The 21,474-nt window shown below is 49.0% G+C and overlaps 1 protein-coding gene across 1 annotated transcript; it reads right to left on the bottom strand.

Moving 5' to 3' along the window:
* Positions 1 to 6,851: 6,851 nt before the first annotated feature.
* On the bottom strand, positions 6,852 to 20,058 carry PIM2 (Pim-2 proto-oncogene, serine/threonine kinase). Its single transcript, XM_060252429.1, has 6 exons — positions 19,836 to 20,058; positions 15,745 to 15,851; positions 14,100 to 14,150; positions 12,373 to 12,745; positions 10,114 to 10,290; positions 6,852 to 7,561 (listed from the first exon to the last, which is right to left on the bottom strand). The coding sequence occupies exons 1-6, from the start codon at positions 19,879 to 19,881 to the stop codon at positions 7,392 to 7,394; spliced, it is 924 nt and encodes a 307-aa protein (XP_060108412.1). The 5' UTR covers positions 19,882 to 20,058; the 3' UTR covers positions 6,852 to 7,391.
* Between the last annotated feature and the right edge of the window lie 1,416 nt (positions 20,059 to 21,474).

Below are 21,474 nucleotides of genomic sequence, written 5' to 3'. Positions count from 1 at the left end.
GACGGATTAACGATTAAGCCATGTAGGCATTGGCCTATGGGCCCCCACGCCTTTAGGGACCCTGGGCCAGCTTCCCCCCAATTTCCCCCCTGCTTGCAGCCCTCCCAGCCTGCACGCGCAGCCAGCAACTGAGCTGCTCTTTACCCGACTTGCCTGGTGCAGCTGCTGGTGGCATCATCGCCAAGTTTGCCTCTCTCTGCCTCTCCCCCGCAGCTTTGTCAAAGGGGCTTTGGAGAAGGTGCCTGCAGGCTGCAGCAGGGGCCACAGCGGGGTGGCCGTTCCAACTCTGAAATAATTTGTGAGGAGACCCCCGAGATTTTGACTGCCTAGGGGCCTCCACGGGGTTTAATCCCGCACTGGATATTCAAGTCTTGCAGCACTCAAAACATCTGACATTTATTCTATGCCGCTCTTACGTTAAGTAAGTTTGGCCACCCCTGTTATATATTGTTTCTCCCATATTTCAAAAGCTGGGTGAGGAGCAGTGGCAGAAAAGTGGGCGCTTGCAGTCACCCTGGATTGTAAGCTCCTCAGGGCAGCGACCTCTCTTTGGTTTAATTTACTTCATAGCATACCGTGCACATTGACAACACTGTAATCATTGAGCTCAATCTGTCTATGCTTCAATGTGTTGTCGAAGGCTTTGACCCAGAGAGAACTCCAGTTTTCTGGGTTACGCCTCTGAGGATGCCAGTCAGAGTTGCTGACGAAACGTCAGGTCTCACGATGCCAAGACCACGGCCACACAGCCCGGAAAATCGACAACAGCCGACTGTCTATGCTTCCCTTACACGGTATCTTGAACACACGAAGCTGCCTTCTGCCGAAATCAGACCACTGGTCGATCAAAGTGCTCTGTCTTCTCAGAGTGGCAGTGGTTCTCTCAGCCAGAGGTCTTTCCCATCGCCTCCTGCCTGGTCCTTGTAACCAGCGTTCCCTCTGAGTTAGCATGAGCTAGCTCACAGATTTTTAGCCTCCATCTCACGCATTTTTGTCTTAGCTCAGGAAGGAGGGCCCCAGAGCACATTATAGGGTTGCCAAGTCCGATTCAAGAAATATCTGGGGACTTTTGGGGATGGAGCCAGGAGACATTGGGGGTTGTGACAAGCATAATCGAGCTCCAAAGGGAGTTCTGGCTATAATATAGTGGGTTCAAAGCACTGCAGAGACGAGATCATAGTGAGGACAGCTCTTTATTAAAGCAAGCATGGTGAAGGCTGCTCTCAACAAAGACTGACTAAGGGCCGGTGGGCCAAACCTATATACAACTCTAATCTCCCGCGCTAGCCTGCCATTGGTTCATTCAAACAGGCAGGGGTCTGTGATAGGTGCAGGGTGGCAGGTATTTGGATCCCACTACCCATTGTTATCCAGTCCCCAAGCTCTGCTTTCCTGGCTCCAATGAGCCAGCAGGAAGTATATACTTTAAGGCACATACATAACACTGGCCATCACATTTAAAGGAACTGCACACCTTTTAAATGCCTTCCCTCCACTGGAAATAATGGATAGGGGCACCTTCTTTGGGGGCTCATAGAATTGGATCCCTTGGTCCAATCTTTTTGAAACTTGGAAGGTTCTTTGGGGAGGGGCACTGGATGCTATGCTGAAAATTTGGTGCCTCTGTCTCAAAAGACAGGCCACCCCAGAGCACCAGATACCTGTGGATCAATTCTCCATTATACCCTATGGGAATTGGTGTCCATAGGGAATAATGGAGTGCCAAGCAGACATTCTACCCCCCTCCCGTGCTTTCTGATGACCCTGAAGCGGGGGGAGAGCCTCCAAATTGGGGGATCCCCTGCCCCCACCTGGGGATTGGCAACCCTAGAGCACACTAATTTATGCAGTATCTCACAGCTTGAATGCCAGTAGCTCACAAAAGTTGAATTTTTGCTCACAAGACTCTGCAGCTTAGAGGGAACATTGCTTGTAACTGAAGATTTGGGGGACTGATCCTGGGACCTTCTGCATGCCGTGCCCCTCTGCACGCCAAGCCTACAATTGAGCCACAGCCCCTCTTGAACCCTAGAATTCTGGGTTATTGAACATATTGAAGTAGATAGATTGAACCCTAGAGAGCCAGTTTGGCATAGTGATTAAGTGCACAGACTCTTATCGGAGAGAACCAGGTTTGATTCCCCACTTGCAGATGCTGGAATGGTCTTGGGTGAGTCATAGCTCTCGCAGAGCTGTCCTTGAAAGGGCAGCTGCTGTCAGAGCTCTCTCAGCCCCACCCACCTCACAGGGTGTTTGTTGTGAGGGGAGAAAGGTAAAGGAGATTGTGACCGCTCTGAGACTCTGAGATTCAGAGTATAGGGCGGGATATAAATCCAATATCTACTTTGTCTTCTTCCTTCCCTCCTGTGGGAGTGCCACCTTTTGCCCAATTCTCCTACCCTTCTGTTCGTTCCTTCATTGGCAACTCCCAACAGGATGCTGTGCTATGTACAGCAAGGACACCAGCACAAAGCACACACAGGTGGATGGCGTAAGTCTTGTCAGGGTGGGGCAGATAACCATGTGTACCTGGGTGGGCGAGTCAACACTTTGGAGTGACGCTGAGGAGCTGTCGGACGTCACTCCTTCATCCTGTTTGGCATTCCAAAACCGGCATCCCGGCAGGAGGAGTTTCCAGGAACCGGTCTTGGTGGTTTTGTAAACCAGGTGTTCTCTCCTTGGCATGAAGATTTTGTTTCTGACTCAACTGAGTCAACAGGAGATAGGACAGCTGGGAGGTTTCCGTTCAGCATCTCACTTTAAAGCCAGTGAATTGTTTTCTTTCAATTGCTCCATCTGCTCCAAAAGAATAGAGCAGGGGAGGCCAAACTGTGGCTCGGGAGCCACGTGAGGCTCTTTCACACATATTTCGTGGCTCTCAAAGCCCCCACTTCCCTGTCAGCCGGATTGGAGAAGGCATTTGTCTCTCTAAATCACTTCTGCAAGCCAAGGCAGCCTGTGGCTTGAAGAATGCATTTAAAGTTGCTTTCTTTCCACCTCTCTTACCCCCATCTATTTGATTTCCTGCCTGCCTGCCTGCCTGCCTGCCTTCCTGCTCTCAAACATCTGACATTCATAACTTGCAGCTCTCAAACATCTGATATTTATTTTATGTGGCTCTTAAAGTAAGCAAATTTGGCCATCCCTGGAATAGATGGTGGAGGAGAGAAAGAGCTACAAGAAGCAGCCTCAGGAGAGCCAGTTTGGTGTAGTGGTTAAGTGTGTGGACTCTTATCTGGGAAAACCGGGTTTGATTCCCCACTCCTCCACTTACAGCTGCTGGAATGGCCTTGGGTTAGCCATAGCTATTGCAGGAGTTGTCCTTGAAATGATAGCTTCTGTGAGAGCCCTCTCAGCCCCACCCACCTCACAGGGTGTCTGTTGGGGTGGGGGGAGAAGATAAAGGAGATTGTAAGCCGCTCTGAGACTCTGATCCAGAGAGAAGGGTGGGGTATAAGTCTGCAGTCTTCTTCTTAAGTCGGGTTGCCAATCCCCAGCTGGGGGCAGGAGATCCCCTGGTTTGGAGGCCTTCCCCTGCTCCATGGTTAGCAAAAAAAAAAAGAGGGCGGGGGATATCAACTGGGCACTCCATTGTACCATATGGAGACCAGTCACTATAGGGTATAATGGATGATCAATCCAAAAGTATCTGGGGCTCGGGGGGGCTGTTTTTTGAGGTAGAGGCACCAAATTTTCAGCATAGCATCTGGTGCCTCTCCTCAAGATTCCCTCCAAGTTTCAAAAAGATTGGATCAGGGGGTCCAATTCTATGAGCCCCCCCCCCCCCAACGAAGGTGCCCCTATCCTTCATTATTTCCAAAGGAGGGAAGGCATTTAAAAGGTATGCTGTCCCTTTAAAAGTGATGGCCAGAACTCCCTTTAGAGTTCAATCATGCTTGTCACAACCTTGGTCCTGGCTTCATCCCCAAAGTCTCCAGGCTCCAACCCCAAAGTCCCCAGATGTTTCTTGAATTGGACTAGGCATCCCTAGGGAGGAAAGCGCCCTCAGTGGGATACAATGCCTTAGAGCTCACCCTGCAAAGCATCCATTTTCTGCAGGGGAACTGATCTCTGTAGTCCAGAGATAAACTGTAATTCCAGGGCATCCCCAAACCCCACTTGGGAGTCTGGCTTCCCAGTCATTATACCCCGCTGAAGTCTTTCCCCTCCGCCACATCTCCATGTATTTTCCAGCCCAGAGCTGGCAATCCCAATCTTTGGACACATTAGGTATTATGAGAGAAAGTGGTAGGCAGAACCACAAAATGGCTGCCGCAAGGACAGTCCAGTCTGCCTCAAAAGCATTACCTTGGCGAGGTGGGGCCAAGCTGGAGGTTGGGAAATACCTGGAGATTTTGGGGGTGGAAACTAAGGAAGGTAAGATATTAGGTAGGGACATCAGTGGGGTACAATGCTATACAGCCCAGCTTTCACAGCCAACTTATCTCTGTGGCCCGGAGGTCAGTTGTAACCTCAAGAGATTCCCAGCCACCATGTGGAAGGTTGGCAACCCTATATGATACAGTTCCAGTTATGTTCCACAGTAAGTGTTGTCACAACAGTGACAGAAGTTTCTGGATGAGTAGTCCTTACCAAAGCAAAGGCCCAACCCTCTTGGACTCCCCTAAGAAACATCTGGATCCACTGAGGTGGAAGAAAGCCCGGATCACCTCTGTGGTGTGAGGAAAGATGGGGTCCACTTTCAGTTTCCTATGAAAAGGGAAGGTTTGAGCCTCAAAACAGACCCCCTAACTCTCACTCCTAAAGCAGGCCTATGAAGAAGTTGTCAAGCCCAGAGACACAAGAGAGCAGTTAAGAGTGTCGGACTAGTGTCGGGTTCCAATCTCTACTCACTTATGCCATGAAAGCTCCTTGACCTCAGGCCAGTCACACTGTCCCAACCTAACCTACCTCACAGGGCTGTCATGAGAACGTTGTAAACCAGGGGTGGCCAAACTTGCTTAACATGAGAGCCACATAAAATAAACATATGTTTGAGAGCCATGAGACATATATGTCCAATGTTTGAGAGCAGGCAGACATGAAGGAAATAGATGGGGGAGGAAGAGGTGGAAAGAAAGCAACTTTAAATGCTTTCTCTGAGCTGCTGGCTGTCTTGACTTGGAAAAATGATTTAAAAGATAAATTGCCTTATTCAAGCTGGCTGATGGGAGTGCTGAGGGTTTCAAGAGCCCCACAATGTGTGTGAAAGAGCCACATGTGGCTCCCAAGCCACAGTTTCGTCACCTCTGTAACTGGGGAGAAAGGCAGGATACAAATGGACTTAATAAATAAGGAAGTCTGTGGTCAAGCCCAGAGCATCCAACTGTAGTTTACTCACCTAGGATGAGACCCATGCTGTGCTAATCACCCAATACAAAACCACCCAAAGTTCCCCATTTTGTTACGTTCCATTCAAGACCGGAGGATAGGAGGGGAAGAGGCTCCAAGACACGTCAACGGACACCCCCAGAACTGTGTTGCAGATCACCATTTTTGCTGCGAGATGAGTTGCCAGGTTGCAAGTGGGACCTGGAGATCTGCCAGAACTGCCACTGACCTCCAGCCTACAGCGCCACTGGAGAAAATGGCTAATTCAGAGGGTGGACTGTGCGGCATTATACCCTGAAGTCCCTCCCCTCCTAGTTTGGTCTCATGGTTAAGAGTGGAAGACACTAATCTGGAGAAGTGGGTCTGATTCCCCACTCCTCGACATATAGCCTGCTGGGTGTCCATGGGTCAGTCACAATTCTCTCAGCTTTCTCAGACTCACTGACCTCATAGGGTGTCCTGTTGTGGGGAGAGGAAGGGAACGTGATTGTAAGCTGCTCTGAGACTCAAGAGTGAAGGGCGGGGTATAAATTAGAGTTGCCAGGTCTGTCTTGGAAAATATCTGGAGACTTTGGGGGTGGATCTGGGAGAGGGCAGGGCTTGGGAAGGGGAGGGGCTTTGACATAGTTCAAGGCCACCAAGCAGCTATTTTCTCCGGGGGAGCTGATCTCCACCAGCTGGAGATCAGCTGAAAAAGTTGGAGATCTCCAGGCCCCACCTAGAGGCTCGTTGAACTAAGAGAGAAGTCACCAGGGAGATAATCAAAAACACAACCACAAGGTTACAGTGACAATTAACTAACAAATGTATTATTAACCATAAACACAAAGAAACACAAGTCCCTAATAAAGTCCTTAGAGTAATACATATGGGAAAAGTCCAACATGAGAACGTCTTCTTCACGTAGTAAATTTCTTCAGTGAAATTTTCTTCAATGAAATATGAATTTCCAAATGTTGCTTGAAAATCACTGGACAGGTCGACTTCTGCCCCACCTGTTCCCAATTCTTTTCCAACAGGATATTCCAGAAATTTTAATAACAAGATTCTTGCATGGCACTAGTAGGGACCATTATCTCCACAAAAACCTTCACTTGTGGCAATTGCCCAAAAGGCCAGGGATTTTCAAGCAACTTTTGGAAATTCGTATTTCATTGAAGAAAATTTCACTGAAGAAATCACTACGTGAAGAAGACGTTCTCAGGTTGGACTTTTTCCATATGTATCTACTCTAAGCATCTATCTATCTATCTGGGATTTATATCCCGCCCTTCCCACCGAGCATTTTATTAGGGACTTGTGTTTCTGGTTAATAATACACTTGTTAGTTAATTGTCACTATAACCTTGTGGTTGTGTTTTTGATTACCCACTTAGAGGCTGGCAACTCCAAATCCAACTCTTCTTCTTCAAACTCTGGCCCCATCCCCCACCCCCAAATCTCCAGGAGTTTCTCAACCTGAAAAACTCTAATTGTCAGTGACCAGCTTCAAGCCATAAACAGTTCCAAGCCAGCAAGAATCAGTTTCACAAAGTCATCTTTTTTATTAAATAAGATTTCTGTACAGATTTTACCGGCAGGTAGCATTCCTCTGTACAACATTTCAACAAATAAAATTAAAACGAAACAAAGCACACATTAACTGTAAACCAAACATATACAAAAAGTTATTTTGCTTTACTGGTCAACCCCATAGGGTAAAACACAAACCGGGGTACAACTAGAATTTGACCCTGGACTCCTCCCCAAGATGGCCGCAGGGACTGGGGCAAATATCAATACACAAGTATTTACATGTAACTCAGATGTCTGGGGGTCTGGGCAAAGCCAGAGAACAAACATCATTTGAATGGTGGAGGGACTCTGAGAGTGGCCGACTGCTTTCTGCCCAGTTCAGCTTCCCTTCTTGCCCACAAGTGCAGTCAGTAAAGAAACCTGTAGAACCAGATTAACTTTTCATCAGCCAGTGACCAAGTTTGGCTGCCCTGAGGTCCATTTGGTACCGTTAGCACCACCCTTCCCGCCGCCTCAGAAGGGGCAGGAGGCAACGTTTGGTACCCTCAGCCGCTACTCTTAGAAGCAGCGGTGCCCCGGGGAGGGGCTGAGGTGAGTATTTCTTCAGGCTGAAGAAGGGGGTCTGGTTTCAGCCACCGGTGAAGAAGCACTTGCTCTAAGGTCGGCCGCTTGGAGGGATCTGGAGATAAGCACCATCGGATGAGATCCTGGCAGTCTGCGGAAGGAAGGAAAGGCAGCCATTAAGAAAGAGAGACAGCTGTCAAGAAACAGCCAGTGCAGTGTAATAGTTAGAGCCCTGCACTAGGATCTGGGAGAGCTAGGTTCAAATCCCTGCTCTGCCGTGAAAGCTACAAATAATACAGGTTCCAATGTACAGGCAATGTGGAATAACAATAATGCACTGGAAAATAAATTAAACATTCACACCTCAGGTGTGTCGTGCAAAAATCAGAATACAACTCCATAAATATAAATCTCTCCTGGAATGCGGTGTCCGTTCCTTTAACACAACTCAAAAGTCCAATAAGGGTTCAGAAGCAAAGTGTTCCTGCCCTATAATTCCCAATACAGTCAGTTGTGCTGATGCAGCCTTAAGGTGTTTCAGTCTTCCAACGAAACCCTCCCCCCTAATGTAGCGGAAATTGTTGCAAAGGAATCCAACTATCCAAAGAGAGAATTTATATTGTTTGTTGAGTTGTATTCTGATTTTTTTGCACAATATATTTATCAACACACACGAGGTGTGAGTGTTAAAATTAGACAGGAAGCTGGCCTCCCTAGAGTAGAGTTAAAAATACGGAAACTTGCGATTTGCTTTTGGTTAAGAGTTCACTTCAAGCCAAAGGGCCTAATCCCATTTTGACTTGCAGCAGACCCCTATCCTTTCTGGTCTGCTAAGATTATTGAAAAACTCAGATCGACTGGGCTGAATCCAGAAGAACTTTTTGATAGGGGCCTGAATGAAGCAAAAACGCTGGTATCTCGGAGACCGAGTGACATTGAACTCCAAAATGATAAAGCACTGCTCCCGGCAAATTATTCCAGATTAAAGTCATGGCCAGATTATACATCCACCCTTATGTGTCAAATATAACATATGCGAGACACAGACGGGCTTTCTCAAGGGCTCGCCTTGACGTTTTTCCATCTGCAGTATTAGCTGGTAGGTTCTCCCATCCACCGATGCAGAAACGATGTTGCCTTTGTTCAGAAAAAGTAATTGAAACAGTCTCGCATATCCTCCTCCACTGTGAACTTTCTCAAGAGGAAAGATTGCGTCTAATTACCCCACTTTTATCTAAATTCAAGCCCTTGGGAGTTTTATATAAATGTTAGAACTGAGGTATTTCACAAATTTTTATTGGGAGATACGCAGAGCTCAATAACTCAGGCAGTAGCAAAATTTTTGTTACATTGTGATTTTTACGAGGAAATATTTGGAAGAGCTTTGATTTCGTCAACTGTCCTCTTAAGAGTTGTCTTGTTGTCTTCCTTTATTGCTGTTCTGGTCTTTGACTGAAATAAATATTGATTGATTTGACTACCATGGAAGCTGGCTGGGTGACATTGCTCCTTAATTTTCATTGACCCAGATGCAGAAAGAGGTTGGAAATTTTTCCAGAGTTACTCGACGGAGAGTGGATTTGGGCAGGAGGCAAGCAATCCAGGAACCTCTCCGGAGTGGCTGTTTGCAGCCTTATGTCCTTGGAGCGGCAGGAAATGGAACTGCCAGTTGGGCAACCGTGCGGCACCCACAGCATGCCAGGCAGAGATGGTTGCCCAAAGCTGACTTTTCATCGTCCCTGAAAATCCAGTTCTTTCAATCTTTAATTTCTATTATTCAGGTAGGCGGCCGTGTTGGTCCGATGCAGCAGAGCAAAGTTTGAGTGGCGGCAACTTTATGACCTACGAAGTTTTATTCCGGATGTAAGCTTTCATGTGCATGCACAACTTGTACATTGAAACAGAACTGTCACCAACCATTACGTATAGGTAGAGGGTGGGGAGGGTGTGTTGCCAGGAAAGGCTGATTAGAATCAAGATACATTATTAATTGCCTTGATCTAGTCTTAGCTATATCTATTGCTCAGTGATTTATATGTCTGGACTGATTTTCCTGGCAACATCCTCCCCACCCTTTACCTATATGTAATGATTGGTGACTTCTCCTTCAAAGTATCTGAAGAAGAGTACTTGCACACGAAAGCTTATACACAGAATGGATTGTACTTATACCCCGCCCTTCTCTCTGAATCGGTCTCAGAGCAGCTTACAACCTCCTTTATCTTCTTCCCCCACAAGAGACACCCTATGAGGTGGGTGGGGCTGAGAGGGCTCTCACAGCAGCTGCCCTTTCAAGGACAACCTCTGCCAGAGCTATGGCTGACCCAAGGCCATTCCAGCAGCTGCAAGTGGAGGAGTGGGGAATCAAACCCGCTTCTCCCAGGTAAGAGTCCTTCACCACTACACCAAACTTTGTGGGTCTTAAAAAGGTGCCACTGGACTCCAACTTTGCTCTCGTAATTCATGTAAATTCACTCTGGCTACCCCAGAAGGGGTCTCATCCGTGTTCCCTCTAAGCTTGAGTTACTGTAGGCTAGCTTGCAGTTTTTAGCCTCTGGCTCACACATTTTTGTCTTAGCTCAGGAAAAATGGCCGCAGAGCAAACTCATTTATGCAGAAGCTCACAACTTCACAGCCAATGGCTCACAAAGTAGAATTTTTGCTCACAAGACGCCACAGCTTAGAAGGGCTATTGGGTCTCACCTGCAGAGACAGGCAGGTGGAACTTCACGCTGGCCTTCATGATCTCCTCATCCCGCTCAAAGGGGATGTCTCCGCACACCAGGTCGTACAGTAGGACTCCCAGTGACCAGACGGCTGCTGGAAGGGCGTGATAATGCTGGAATCCCACCCATTCCGGCGGGCTGTAGACCCGAGTACCTGAAAGAAAGAGAGGAAGTTAAGCGTGAGATTGTAGTAGTTTCTGCTTGCAAGAATGCCTTTATTAAGCACAAACGCATTTTTATGGACCCACACCCAGAAAATGAATAGAATCAAAAACCAAAGAGGTCTGAGCCCATTAAAGATCAAGGAAAATTCAAACAGTGCCTAAGAAAAACATTATCAGCGGGCGGAGGACAAATAGAAGCTATTGTTGGGATCGGCCCAATGGCCCATCCGGCCCACCAGTCTGGGGCACAGTGGCCAAAACCCAGGCACCATCAAAAGGTCCACCAGCAAAGGCGACAACTCTAAAAGCCTTCCACTGTACCCCAAGGACCAAGAAGACAGAGGATCACAGCCCCAGACAGAGTGTTTCATCTATACCTTGTGGCTAATAGCACTCATGGACCTCTGCTCCATATGTTTATCCAACCCCCTCTTGAAACTGTCTATGCTTGTAGCTGCCTCCATTTACTGTGGCAGTGAATTCCATATGTTAATTACTCTTTGGAAGAACAAGTACTTCCTTTGATCCGCTCTAAGCCTGCTGCTCGTTCATTTCATGAGTTCTTGTACAGTGAGAAAGGCAGAAAAGTACCTCTTTCTCTGCCTTTTCTATCCCACGCGTGTTTTTGTAAACCTCTACCACATCACCCCTCAGGGCATGAGAAGTCATGAGAAAGCATGAGATCAACCTTCCTAGAAATCTGCTGGAAGAAGCTGAGGAGATAAGGGAAACTCAAAAGATTTCGCTTACCAGGTCTCAAGGCAATGCACGCTGTCATTAAAAAGGCCATGTTTTGAAAGGCCACGAATTTTTTACCGACAATGAGAAAGTTTTGCCCCAAAACCAGAGGGTTGCTTTGCAACGTCCCTGACGTGATGATGTCCAGGGGCCTTTTTTCCTAGGAGCTCCTTTGCATATTAGGCCACACCCCCTGATGTAGCGAATCCTCCTGAAGCTTACAGGGCCTTCTGTAAGCTCTTGGAGGATTGGCTACATCAGGGGGTGTGGCCTAATATGCAAAGGAGTCCTTACAACAAAGAAAGCCCTAATGACATCACTTACAGGTGGCATAATTTCGTTGGGGATGTCCTGGAAGGCCCTCCTAACCCCCCCACTGAGGAGACCCTAAATACCATCCGCTGCGTGAAAATCTGTTACAAATACTTGCCTACACTGGCTATCAGCTGTCCCTTCACCCCACCTCCTGGAATCATCAATGTTTCCTCTAAGCTGCAGAGTCTTGTGAGCAAAAATTCTACTTTGAGAGCCAGTTTGGTGTAGTGGTTAAGTGTGCGGACTTTTATCTGGGAGAACCAGGTTTGATTCTCCACTCCTCCACTTGCACCTGCTGGCGTGGCCTTGCGTCAGCCACAGCTCTGGCAGAGGTTGTCCTTGAAAGGGCAGCTGCTGTGAGAGTCCTCTCAGCCCCACCCACCTCACAGGGTGTCTGTTGTGGGGGAGGGAGATAAAGGAGATTGTGAGCCGCTCTGAGACTCTTGAGTGGAGGGCAGAATATAAATCCAATGTCGTCTTCTTCTACTAAAGTTGTGAGCTACTGGCATTAAAGTTGTGAGCTCCTGCATAAATTACTGTGCTCTGGGGCCATTTGTCCTGAGCTGAGACAAAAATGTGTGAGCTAGAGGCTAAAAATCTTTGAGCCGGCTCACGCTAACTTAGCTCAGAGGGAACACTGATCATGATCCTTCACAAACACACACACTACCTTTAGCCAGAAATGTCCCTACAGAATCAGAGTTGGAAGGTACCTCCAGGGTCATCTAGTCCAACCCCTTGCACAATGCAGGAAACTCACAAACACCTCCCCCTTAAATTCACAGGATCTTCATTGCTGTCAGATGGCCATCTAGTCTCTGCATAAAAACCTCCAAGGAAGGAGAGCCCACCACCTCCCGAGGAAGCCTGTTCCACTGAGGAACTGCTCTAACTGTCAGGAAGTTCTTTCTAATCTTGAGCCGGAAACTCTTTTGATTTAATTTCAACCCGTTGGTTCTGGTCCTGCCTTCTGGGGCCACAGAAAACAATGCCACCACCATCCTCTAAATGATACTCACCATCAAATTCTGTGTAGACAGAATCTCTCAGCAAGGCCCCCGACCCAAAGTCGATCAGCTTGAGGCTGCCGCTGCGGACATCCACCAAAATGTTCTCATCCTTGATGTCCCGGTGAACCACCCCTTGGGCGTGGCAGTGGCTGACGGCCTCTACCACCTGGTGGAAGAAGTGGCGGGAGAGCTTCTCAGGCAGGGGTCCGTGCTCCGTCACATAGTCAAAGAGGTCCTGGCAGTGCTCGGGCCTCTCTAGGACCATGAAGAAGCCTTCCGGCGTCTCGTACCAATCCAAGAGGCGGATGACACCACGGTGGCCGCTGCCTGAACACACAAGGCTCGTCAACACCACTTCAAGAGGTGCCAATGTCCCATTAGGCTGCAAGGAAGGACAAAGGGGGGGGGGGATAATCAGCACAAATGCTTCAAGGATACCAGCGCGGCAAGGAGTAAGACACAAAAATTCAGGAGGAAAACACCCTGTTGGTCTTCCATGAGCAATTTCCCTGGTGTTAGGAGAGGTAGCTCAGAAGCTGGACATCTGCTTGGCGTGCGGAAGGTCCCAGGTTCAATCCCCACCATCTCCAGTTAAAAGGACCAAGCTGCAGGTAATGGGAAAGACCTTGACCTGAGACCCTGGCTCAGTGGAAGAGCCTCTGCTTGGCATGCAGAAGGTCCCAGGTTCAATCCCTGGCATCTCCATTTAAAAAGGGCCAGGCAGAAGGTGATGGGAAAGACCTTGACCTGAGACCCCTGGCTCAGTGGCAGAGTCTCTGCTTAGAATGCAGAAGGTCCCAGGTTCAATCCCCACCATCTCCAGCTAAAAAGGACCAGGCAAGAGATGGTATAAAAGACAGCCTAAGACCCTGGAGGGCTGCTGCTGGTTCGAGAAGACAATACTGACTTGCAGGGCTGGAATTCTAGCAGGAGCTCCTTTGCATATTAGGCCACACACCCCTGATGTAGCCAATCCTCCTGGAGCTTACAAAAAAGAGCCTTGTAAGCTCTTGGAGGATTGGCTACATCAGGGGGGGTGTGGCCTAATATGCAAAGGAGCTCCTGCTAGAATTTCACCCCTGCTGACTAGGTATAGACTAGTGCCCTGATTTCAGTGTCAGAAGTCATCAACTCATAAAGTTGCTGTTAAGTCAGAACAGACTTGATGGCACTGGACACATCCACAAAAATGTACCAACCAAACAAATGACAGTAAAAAATGTGGCCGCTCAGCATCAAGAACTGCTGCCCACACCTCCTCCTTCCCTCCCCAATCTCTGCTCTCAAGTGTGTGCACTGTGACATCATCACTCTGCGACTTCATCAAACTCAAGTGGCAGATGCTGACCCTCAGATCGGTAATGAAGGGAGCGGAAAGCTCTCAGGGCAAAGATGTCAGCCTTCTCGCTTTCCTAAATTTAGGGCTGGGGACAAGGCCCACTTTTCGTAGAAGTCCACTAGGGCTTTTTTTTGTAGCAGGAACTGCTCTGCATATTAGGTCACACGCTCGTGAGGTAGCCAATCCTCCTGGAGCTTACAGGAGACCCTGGAGTGAGAGCCCTTGGAGGACTGGCTACCTCAGGGGTGTGCGGCCTAATATGCAAAGGAGCTCCTGCTACACACACAAAAAAGCCCTAAATCTCCTCACTGAAAGTCCCAAGACTCTGGCAAACCTTAGGGGTCGGCCCCTTGCTCACGGAAACTGCAACGCATGCACATATGCTCTCCAAACTCACCAGCTGTGCCCACTCGGCCACTTTGTTCCTAGCCACGTGTTTGATCGCCACCTGTGGAGAAAGGCACTGATAAGAGCCCATCGCTGGTCTAGTTCCCCTCAGACACTCTCCCCAAGACTGATGCAAGACCAGAGTCGGGACTCTTGAGGATGATATTAGAGTTATACCCCGCCCTCCACTCCAAATCTCAAAAGCCTCAGAGCGGCTCACCATCTCCTTTACCTTCCTCCCCCACATCAGACACCCTGTGAGGCAGGTGGGGCTGAGAGAGCTCTCCCAGAAGCTGCCCCTTCAAGGACAGAGTCTCAGAGCGGCCTACAATCTCCTTTCCCTTCCCCTCCCCCCCCCCCAACAGACACCCTGTGAGGCAGGTGGGGCTGAGAGAGCTCTCCCAGAAGCTGCCCCTTCAAGGACAGGGTCTCAGAGCGGCCTACAATCTCCTTTCCCTTCCCCTCCCCCCCAAAAAAAACCCTGTGAGGCAGATGGGGCTGAGAGAGCTCTCCTAGAAGCTGCCCTTTCAAGGACAACCTCTGCCAGAGCTACGGCTGACCCAAGGCCATTCCAGCAGCTGCAAGTGGAGGAGTGGGGAATCAAACCCGGTTCTCCCAGATAACAGTCCGTGCACTTAACCACTACACCAAACTGGCTCTCTTCAGCTGGAAATGCCAGCCCTCCAAGTGGGACCAGTGGGGAACCCCCAGAAATACAGCTCCTCTCCAGTCTACAGAGGTCAGATTCCTTGGAGAAAGCTGTCGCTTCGGAGGAGGGACTCTATGGCATTGTACCCCACTGAGGTCCTTGTCCTTCCAAAATCTCCAGGAGTTTCTCAACATGGATCTGGGAATCCTTCTCTCTCCTATCGCCTGCTGGTGGGAACTCTACCTGCAACCTTACCCATCTGCCACTCCGTCTGAACATTCCCTCCTTCCCTCTCTCACTAAACACCTTCTGCCGCCTCCCCCCCCCTTTCTTAAGCCTCCCTGGCTTAGGGTTGCCAATTCAGGGTTGGAAAATTCCTGGAAATATGGGAGGGACTTCCATGGGCTATAATGTCCTAGAGCAGGGGTGATCAAACCGTGGCTCTGGAGCCACACGTGTCTCTCTCACACGTATTTTGTATGGCTCTCGAAACCCCCACCATTTGTCTCTTTCAATCACTTCTCCGAGCCCAGCCAGCTGGTTGTTTGGAAAATGCATTTAAGTTAAAGTTGCTTTCTTTCCACCTCTCTGTCCCTCCTCCCTTCTATTTGCTTTCTTTCCATTTTTCCTTCCTTCCTTCCGACTCTCAAACATTCTTCTATGTGGCTCTAATTTTAAGCAAGTTTGGCCATCCCTGCCCTAGAGCCTACCTTTCAAAGAAGCCGTTGTCTCCAGGCCCCACCTGGAGGTTGGCAACCCTATAATTGATGGCCCCCTCCAACTTTTCTTCTTTACTGCCACTAGGTGGCCACAGGCCTCATTACTGATTTTCCAGGTTTGAACTCGTTCAATTTTCAAGGTATTGTTGGGGCATTTCATACATCAGCCTCTCAAAAAACCCTTTTGCGTCGAGGGGCAAGAGCTGAAATATCGAGAGAGCACCAATTTCCCAAAATGCATCCAAGGGTAACAGTACATTCAAACCGCCTCCATCCCGGCATCTCACCTGCAATCCGTCCGCAATTCTTTGGCCAGCATAAACAGTGCCGAAGCCGCCTTTGCCCAGCAAGCTGCCTCGCTTATACAGAGCTGCAGAAGAGTCTTTGTCTTTGCCTAAAACGAGAGAAAGCCACAGGGTTACACCGGATGTAGTCACACGAGGGCTTCGTCACTACAGTTTCAGTCGGAGGAACTCTGCATTGCTGGTAGAGCACACACCGGCTTAGCTGCCAAGGACAACTTGACTTAAAAAGATAGTTCCCAGATTCTGAGCAACTACTTTGTACCTACCGATCCACCATTCGGCCAGTTTATCCCAGCAACGCTAGAAAGCTACTGGGAAAGTCTTGGGGAAAAGGCGCTATAGAAGCCGATATACTGGCAAGAAAACAACTGAAGCAGGAATTCTCTGATCAGTGCAATCTTCTGTGGATCTGGTGGTAGAAAGTGCTCGAGTTGCAGCCAACTTATGGTAACCCCTTAGGCAGGTTTTTTTTTGGTAGAAGGAACTCCTTTGCATATTAGGCCACACACCCCTGATGCAGCCAGTCCTCTTGGACACCCCCGCATGACTCGCAGAGGCCTTTCTTGTTCTCGTGCCACCTTCCCTATTCTCATGTCACCTTCCCCGCCTCCATTTCTCCTCCCTCACTGTGCAGGCAGAGGGGGCAGTGCCATGGAGGCGGGCAGTGCTGCGGAGAAGGATAGTGGGGACACAGAGGGGCTGCCTAGGGTGCCATGCACCCTAGGGCCAGCCCTGGGGAGACCACCAAGGAAGTCTCTGCAGAGGCAGGCAATGGCAAACCACCTGTGAATGTCTCTTGCCTCGAAAATCCTACACTACGTCAGCTGAAACATGATGGCAAAGGAAATCAGATGCTGCAGAAGACTGCACTACAAGTTACTCCTCCCCCCAGTGGAAGGCAAGGGATGGGAAGCGAGCGCAGGATCTTGTGGCTTCATTCCTAGCACTCATGCCTGCAGCACAGGAAGCGGGAGCAAGCAGCAAAACCACCTTTGCCGTGACTCAAAGCTGCTCTCGACAGGAACCGGCTTCTCCAGCCGAGCCACTGGGAAAACAAACCCAGATTTCCTGATTCAGTTCCTCTTGGCCCAGCTGTGGCACAAACAAAAGGAAGAGGAGATGGAAGGACAGCGGGCCAGGAATCCCTGGGCTTATTACAGCCATCTTTGTATGAATCTTCTTGGTCCCGCAAGACAGCTGCGTTCACAGGCAAGAGAGGGTATTTTTCTCCAGAAGAGAGACACAGCAATTGCAGCATCTAAGATCTTGAAAGTCCCTCGGACTGCAAGAAGATCCAATCAGTCAGTCCTAAGGGAAATCAATCCTGATTGTTCCCTGGAAGGTCAAATGCTGAAGCTGAAATCCTTTGGCCACCCAATGAGAAGGGAGCGTTCCCTGGAGAAGACCCTGATGCTGGGAAAGACAGAAGGCAAAAGAAGAAGGGGACGGCAAAAGAGGAGATGGATGGACAGCGTTACTGATGTAACTAACACGAATTTGAGCAAACTTCGGAGGATGGTGGAAGACAGGAGGGCCTGGCGTGACTCGGTCCATGGGGTCGCAAAGAGTCGGACTAGACTGTGCGGCTGAACAACAACATGCTGCTGTTCGGAGGAAAAAGTGGAGGTCTTTGCCCACTGAAAAACAAAGAGGTGCTCTTGGCCAACGTTCCCTCTAAGCTGCAGTCTTGTGAGCAAAAATTCTACTTTGTGAGCAGCTGGCATAAAAGTTGTGAGCGACTGCATCAATGTGTGTGCTCTGGGGTCCTCCTTCCTGAGCTTAGACAAAAATGTGTGAGCCGGAGGCAAAAAAATCTGTGAGCGAGCTCAGGCTAACTCAGCTTAGAGGGTCTCTCCCTTTACAGAAGAGACCTGGGGTTGCCTAGTCTGACTCAGGAAATATCTGGGGACTTTGGGGGTAGAGCCAGGAGCGTGTGGCAAGCACAATTGAACTCCAATCAAAGGGAGTTCTGGCTGCCATCCTTTGAAGCAACCATACTCATTTTAAATACCTTCCTTCTAGCGGAAATAACGGAGGACAGGGGCACCTTCTTTGGGGGCTCATAAAATTGGACCCCCTGGTCCAATCTTTTTGAAACTTGGTGGGTTTTTTGAGGAGAGGCACCAGATGCCCTTAAAAGGGTAAAGGGTAGTCCCCCGTGCAAACACCAGTCATTTCCAACTCTGGGGCGAAGTTGCTTTCACAATGTTTTCATGGCAGATTTTTTACGGGGTGGTTTACCATTGCCTTCCCCAGTCATCTACACTTTTCCCCCAGCAAGCTGGGGACTCGTTTTACCGACCTCAGAAGGAAGGCTGAGTCAACCTGGAGCCGGCTACCCGAACCAGCTTCCGCCGGAAACCAAACTCAGGTTGTGAGCAGAGGGCTCCGACTGCAGTACTGCAGCTTTACCACTCTGCACCAGGGGGCTCTAAGATGCCCTTATCCTGCATTACTTTCAATGGAAGGAAGGCATTTAAAAGGTGCACATTTAAATGTTATGGCCCAAACTCCTGGAGTTTAATTATGCTTGTCACACCCTTGGCTCCTGGCTCCACCCCCAAAGTCCCCAGATATTTTTTGAATTGGACTTGGCAAGCCTAGCGCGTTTTCCTCGTTCTGAATTTGTGAATGAACTCCAGTCCCCACCATAGTAATCATCTCCTCTTGAAAGTTTTCTGTGCAACTCCATCGGATGCTCCATAGGGGGCAGCAGAGCGCTAGACCAGCCACCGTTTCCTGGCACCGGCTCCATGAGTTTAGCTACACACAAACAAACACAAATACACCCGCCCTAATAGAGCAGCTTCCTTATGCCTTTATCCTTGGTTTTTATGGACACAGGGAAGTCCTCTGATCCTTGCGCACTCCAAAGGATTCAGATGCAATAAAACCGGTTTCTTTTCCCTTGCCACTGAATTAAAAAAGAGGGATTCCAGGCGTTGGTCTGAAGCATCAGCTGGCGTTTATTGGATTCATTAACTTGGTTCTATTAAAAAAGAGGCTCTTTTTCTTAAAGGGGGAACTTTCAGTTCTTAAATTTATTTCATTTATAGGCCAACCTTTCTTTCTCTCCCCCCCCCCAGACTCAAAAGGTGGACAACAAAATTAGAAAACGACGCAATGCGTAAACATGCAACAAGCAATGAAAAAAATTAACTGGCTTTTCCCCCCTACCAGACGTTAAGAGAGCCAGCCTAAGTAGGTCTACTCGGCAGTTATTCCCATTTTATTCAGCGGGGCTTACTCCCAGGAAATTGGTTTTAAGGATCCTCCTTGTGAAATGAGAAATCCTAGGTCATCACGCTGTCCAACAATAAAATAAACCCAAAAACTTTGCTAAAACCTTTTGTTTTTAAAGTTTACGTTCAAGTTTAAAAAGGCAAAAAAAAAAAAAAGGCAATTTGCATTCATGACTTTTGGCGGAAGTTTCACAATCCCGCCCGAGCCAGATGATCTTAACAAACAAAACACACCTCCAAGTCGATGTGATAAGACGGTATATTTAAATTTACTAGCATTCCTGAATTATGATTTTTTTAAAAAAATGGTTTCTTTTTTAAAAAAATTATGCATTTTAGTAATGTTGCAAACCGCTTGGATTTTACCAGAAGGAAATGCGATTAATAAATGCCCTAAATAAATCAACGTTTCCTTGGATGAAAACCCCCCAGTGCGCTCAAATAGAACACGTTTGCTCGATACGAGCGCATTGCAATGGGATAATCTTTAAAAACAAAACCCATTTTCCTGGAAGTAAGGAGGGTTCCGAGGAGACCAGTTTAGGTTCGCCCTGTTAGCCGCACCCCTCTGTTGCAAAAGCTGAGCACCGGATAGAAACCAAAGCCTCTCTCCCTTAGCCAAGGGCTTTCCAACTCTTCCTTACACCTGCTTAAGTCCCAGCCGCTGTTCCAAAGAGCCAGCGGCCCTGCCGTCCTTTGCACCTACAAGCCGTCACCTCCTCAAGAGCCCCCCCCCCCCCGCCGCTCGGGAAGCCCCAAAGAAGAGCAAACCAGATCTATAGAAAAAGTGGTGATCCTTCGGGGTGTCTGTGCCGCGATCCCTTAACTCACCTGCCGGCGCCCAAGCCACCTCGCTTCGCTCCGAGACCGGGATCATCCTCTCCCTCGAGGGTTTCCTCCAGCTCCCACCGGCGCCAGAGAAAGGGGGTCGAGCCGAGAAGGCTCAACCCCGACTCAGCGGAGCACCCCCGCGCAGCATCTCTCCAACTTCGCCCGGCTCCTCTCTGCGCTCCCGGCCTCGCCCTGCCCAGCTGGTCGTCCACCTCATTTGCATGGCCCCGCCCGCCAAAGGGCGGAGTCATGCAAATAAATGGAATGTTGACGGAGGAGGAAGCGAAGCGCGCGGGAAAGTTTTTCCCTCCCTCGGAGTTCCTGGAAAGAGCAGCGCAAAGTTGGGGGTTTTTCTTTCCTCTTTGAAGTTTCTTTGAAGTTTGACGCCGTGGAAAGAGAGCTACGCGTGGCGCCCTTCTCGCGGGAGGGGATCAGAGGGGGCAGGCCCGCCCGCCGCATATAAACTTTATAAAGGACACAGACAAACACGATTAAAGATTTTTTTTTTTAACTTAAAATAAAACATGCTTAAAACATTAGCACTCGTTGGTTTTAAAGGTGTTTTCTTTGCATCCCTCCCATGGGATCTAGGGATCTGGGCAAAGGAAGCTCTGGCTCTTTCCCTCCTTCCACAGGGGACCAGGAGAGGAAGGAGCCTCAGCCAATAGAAGGAAGAGAGGCTTGGCTTGGTACCTCTGCTGTGCGATTGAGAGAGCTTGGCAAAGCAAGCTCTTCCTCCCCCCCCCCCTTTCTCCCCGATGGAGGACCCTCAGTAATGGAGAAAATAGTTGTGCTCTGTAGCTCCTGTGTGATTGAGCAAGCCTGGCAAAGCAAGATGTGATGCAGAAGGAAATGAGAGAGGGAGAAGAAAACAGATGACAGCCAGTTGCTTGGGGGCCTGATAGGTGATTGCCTAGGGCACCGGCCTTCCAGGAGCACTAGATTTAAGAAGATTGCAGATTTATACCCCACCCTTCTCTCTGAAACAGCAGCTTACAACCTCCTATATCTTCTCCCCCTACAACAGACACCCTGTGAGGTGGGTGGGGCTGAGAGGGCTCTCACAGCAGCTGCTCTTTCAAGGACAACCTCTGCCAGAGCTAGGGCTGACCCAAGGCCATTTCAGGACACAGGCAAACACGATTAAAAGCTTTTTTAAAAAAAAAAACTTAAAATAAAACATGCTTAAAACATTAGCACTTGTTGGTCTTAAAGGTGCTTTCTTTGTATCCCTTCCATGGGATCCAGGGAACTGAGCAAACTGGCTCTTTTCTTCCTTCCACAGGGGACGAGGAGGGGAAGGAGCCTCAGCCAATAGAAGGAAGAGAGGCTTGGCTCGGTAGCTCTGCTGTGCGATTGAGACAGCCTGGCAAAGCAAGCTCTCCCCTCTTTCCTCCCCAAGGGAGGAGCCTCAGCCAATGGAGAAAATAGAGGTTTTGCTCTGAGGTTCCTATGAGGTTGAGCAAGCCTTGCAGAAGGAAGCAAGAGAGAGGGAGAAGGAAGCAGATGACAGCCAGTCATTTAAGGGCCTGATAGGAGCCCTCTGAGGGCCTGATTGGGCCCCTGGGCTGCATGTTTTATACCCCTGGTCTAGGGCTGGCCTTGCTACCCCCATTAATCCCTGTGGTCAGTTGCGCTA

Source organism: Heteronotia binoei, chromosome 13 (assembly GCF_032191835.1).
Source record: "Heteronotia binoei isolate CCM8104 ecotype False Entrance Well chromosome 13, APGP_CSIRO_Hbin_v1, whole genome shotgun sequence".
Classification (NCBI taxonomy): Eukaryota; Metazoa; Chordata; class Lepidosauria; order Squamata; family Gekkonidae; genus Heteronotia; species Heteronotia binoei.
The sequence above is the reverse complement of the archived record's forward strand: the minus strand, read 5'-3'. Positions and strand labels throughout refer to the sequence as shown.

Excerpts from the sequence above, each read along its gene's own strand:
- PIM2 (XM_060252429.1), bottom strand. The coding sequence starts at position 19,881 with ATGATCCCGGTCTCGGAGCGAAGCGAGGTGGCTTGGGCGCCGGCAG. Across the intron at positions 14,151-15,744 it reads GAATTGCGGACGGATTGCAG|GTGGCGATCAAACACGTGGC; the intron begins GTGAGATGCCGG and ends CTTTCTCCACAG. Across the intron at positions 7,562-10,113 it reads CCACCTGCCTGTCTCTGCAG|ACTGCCAGGATCTCATCCGA; the intron begins GTGAGACCCAAT and ends TTCCTTCCGCAG.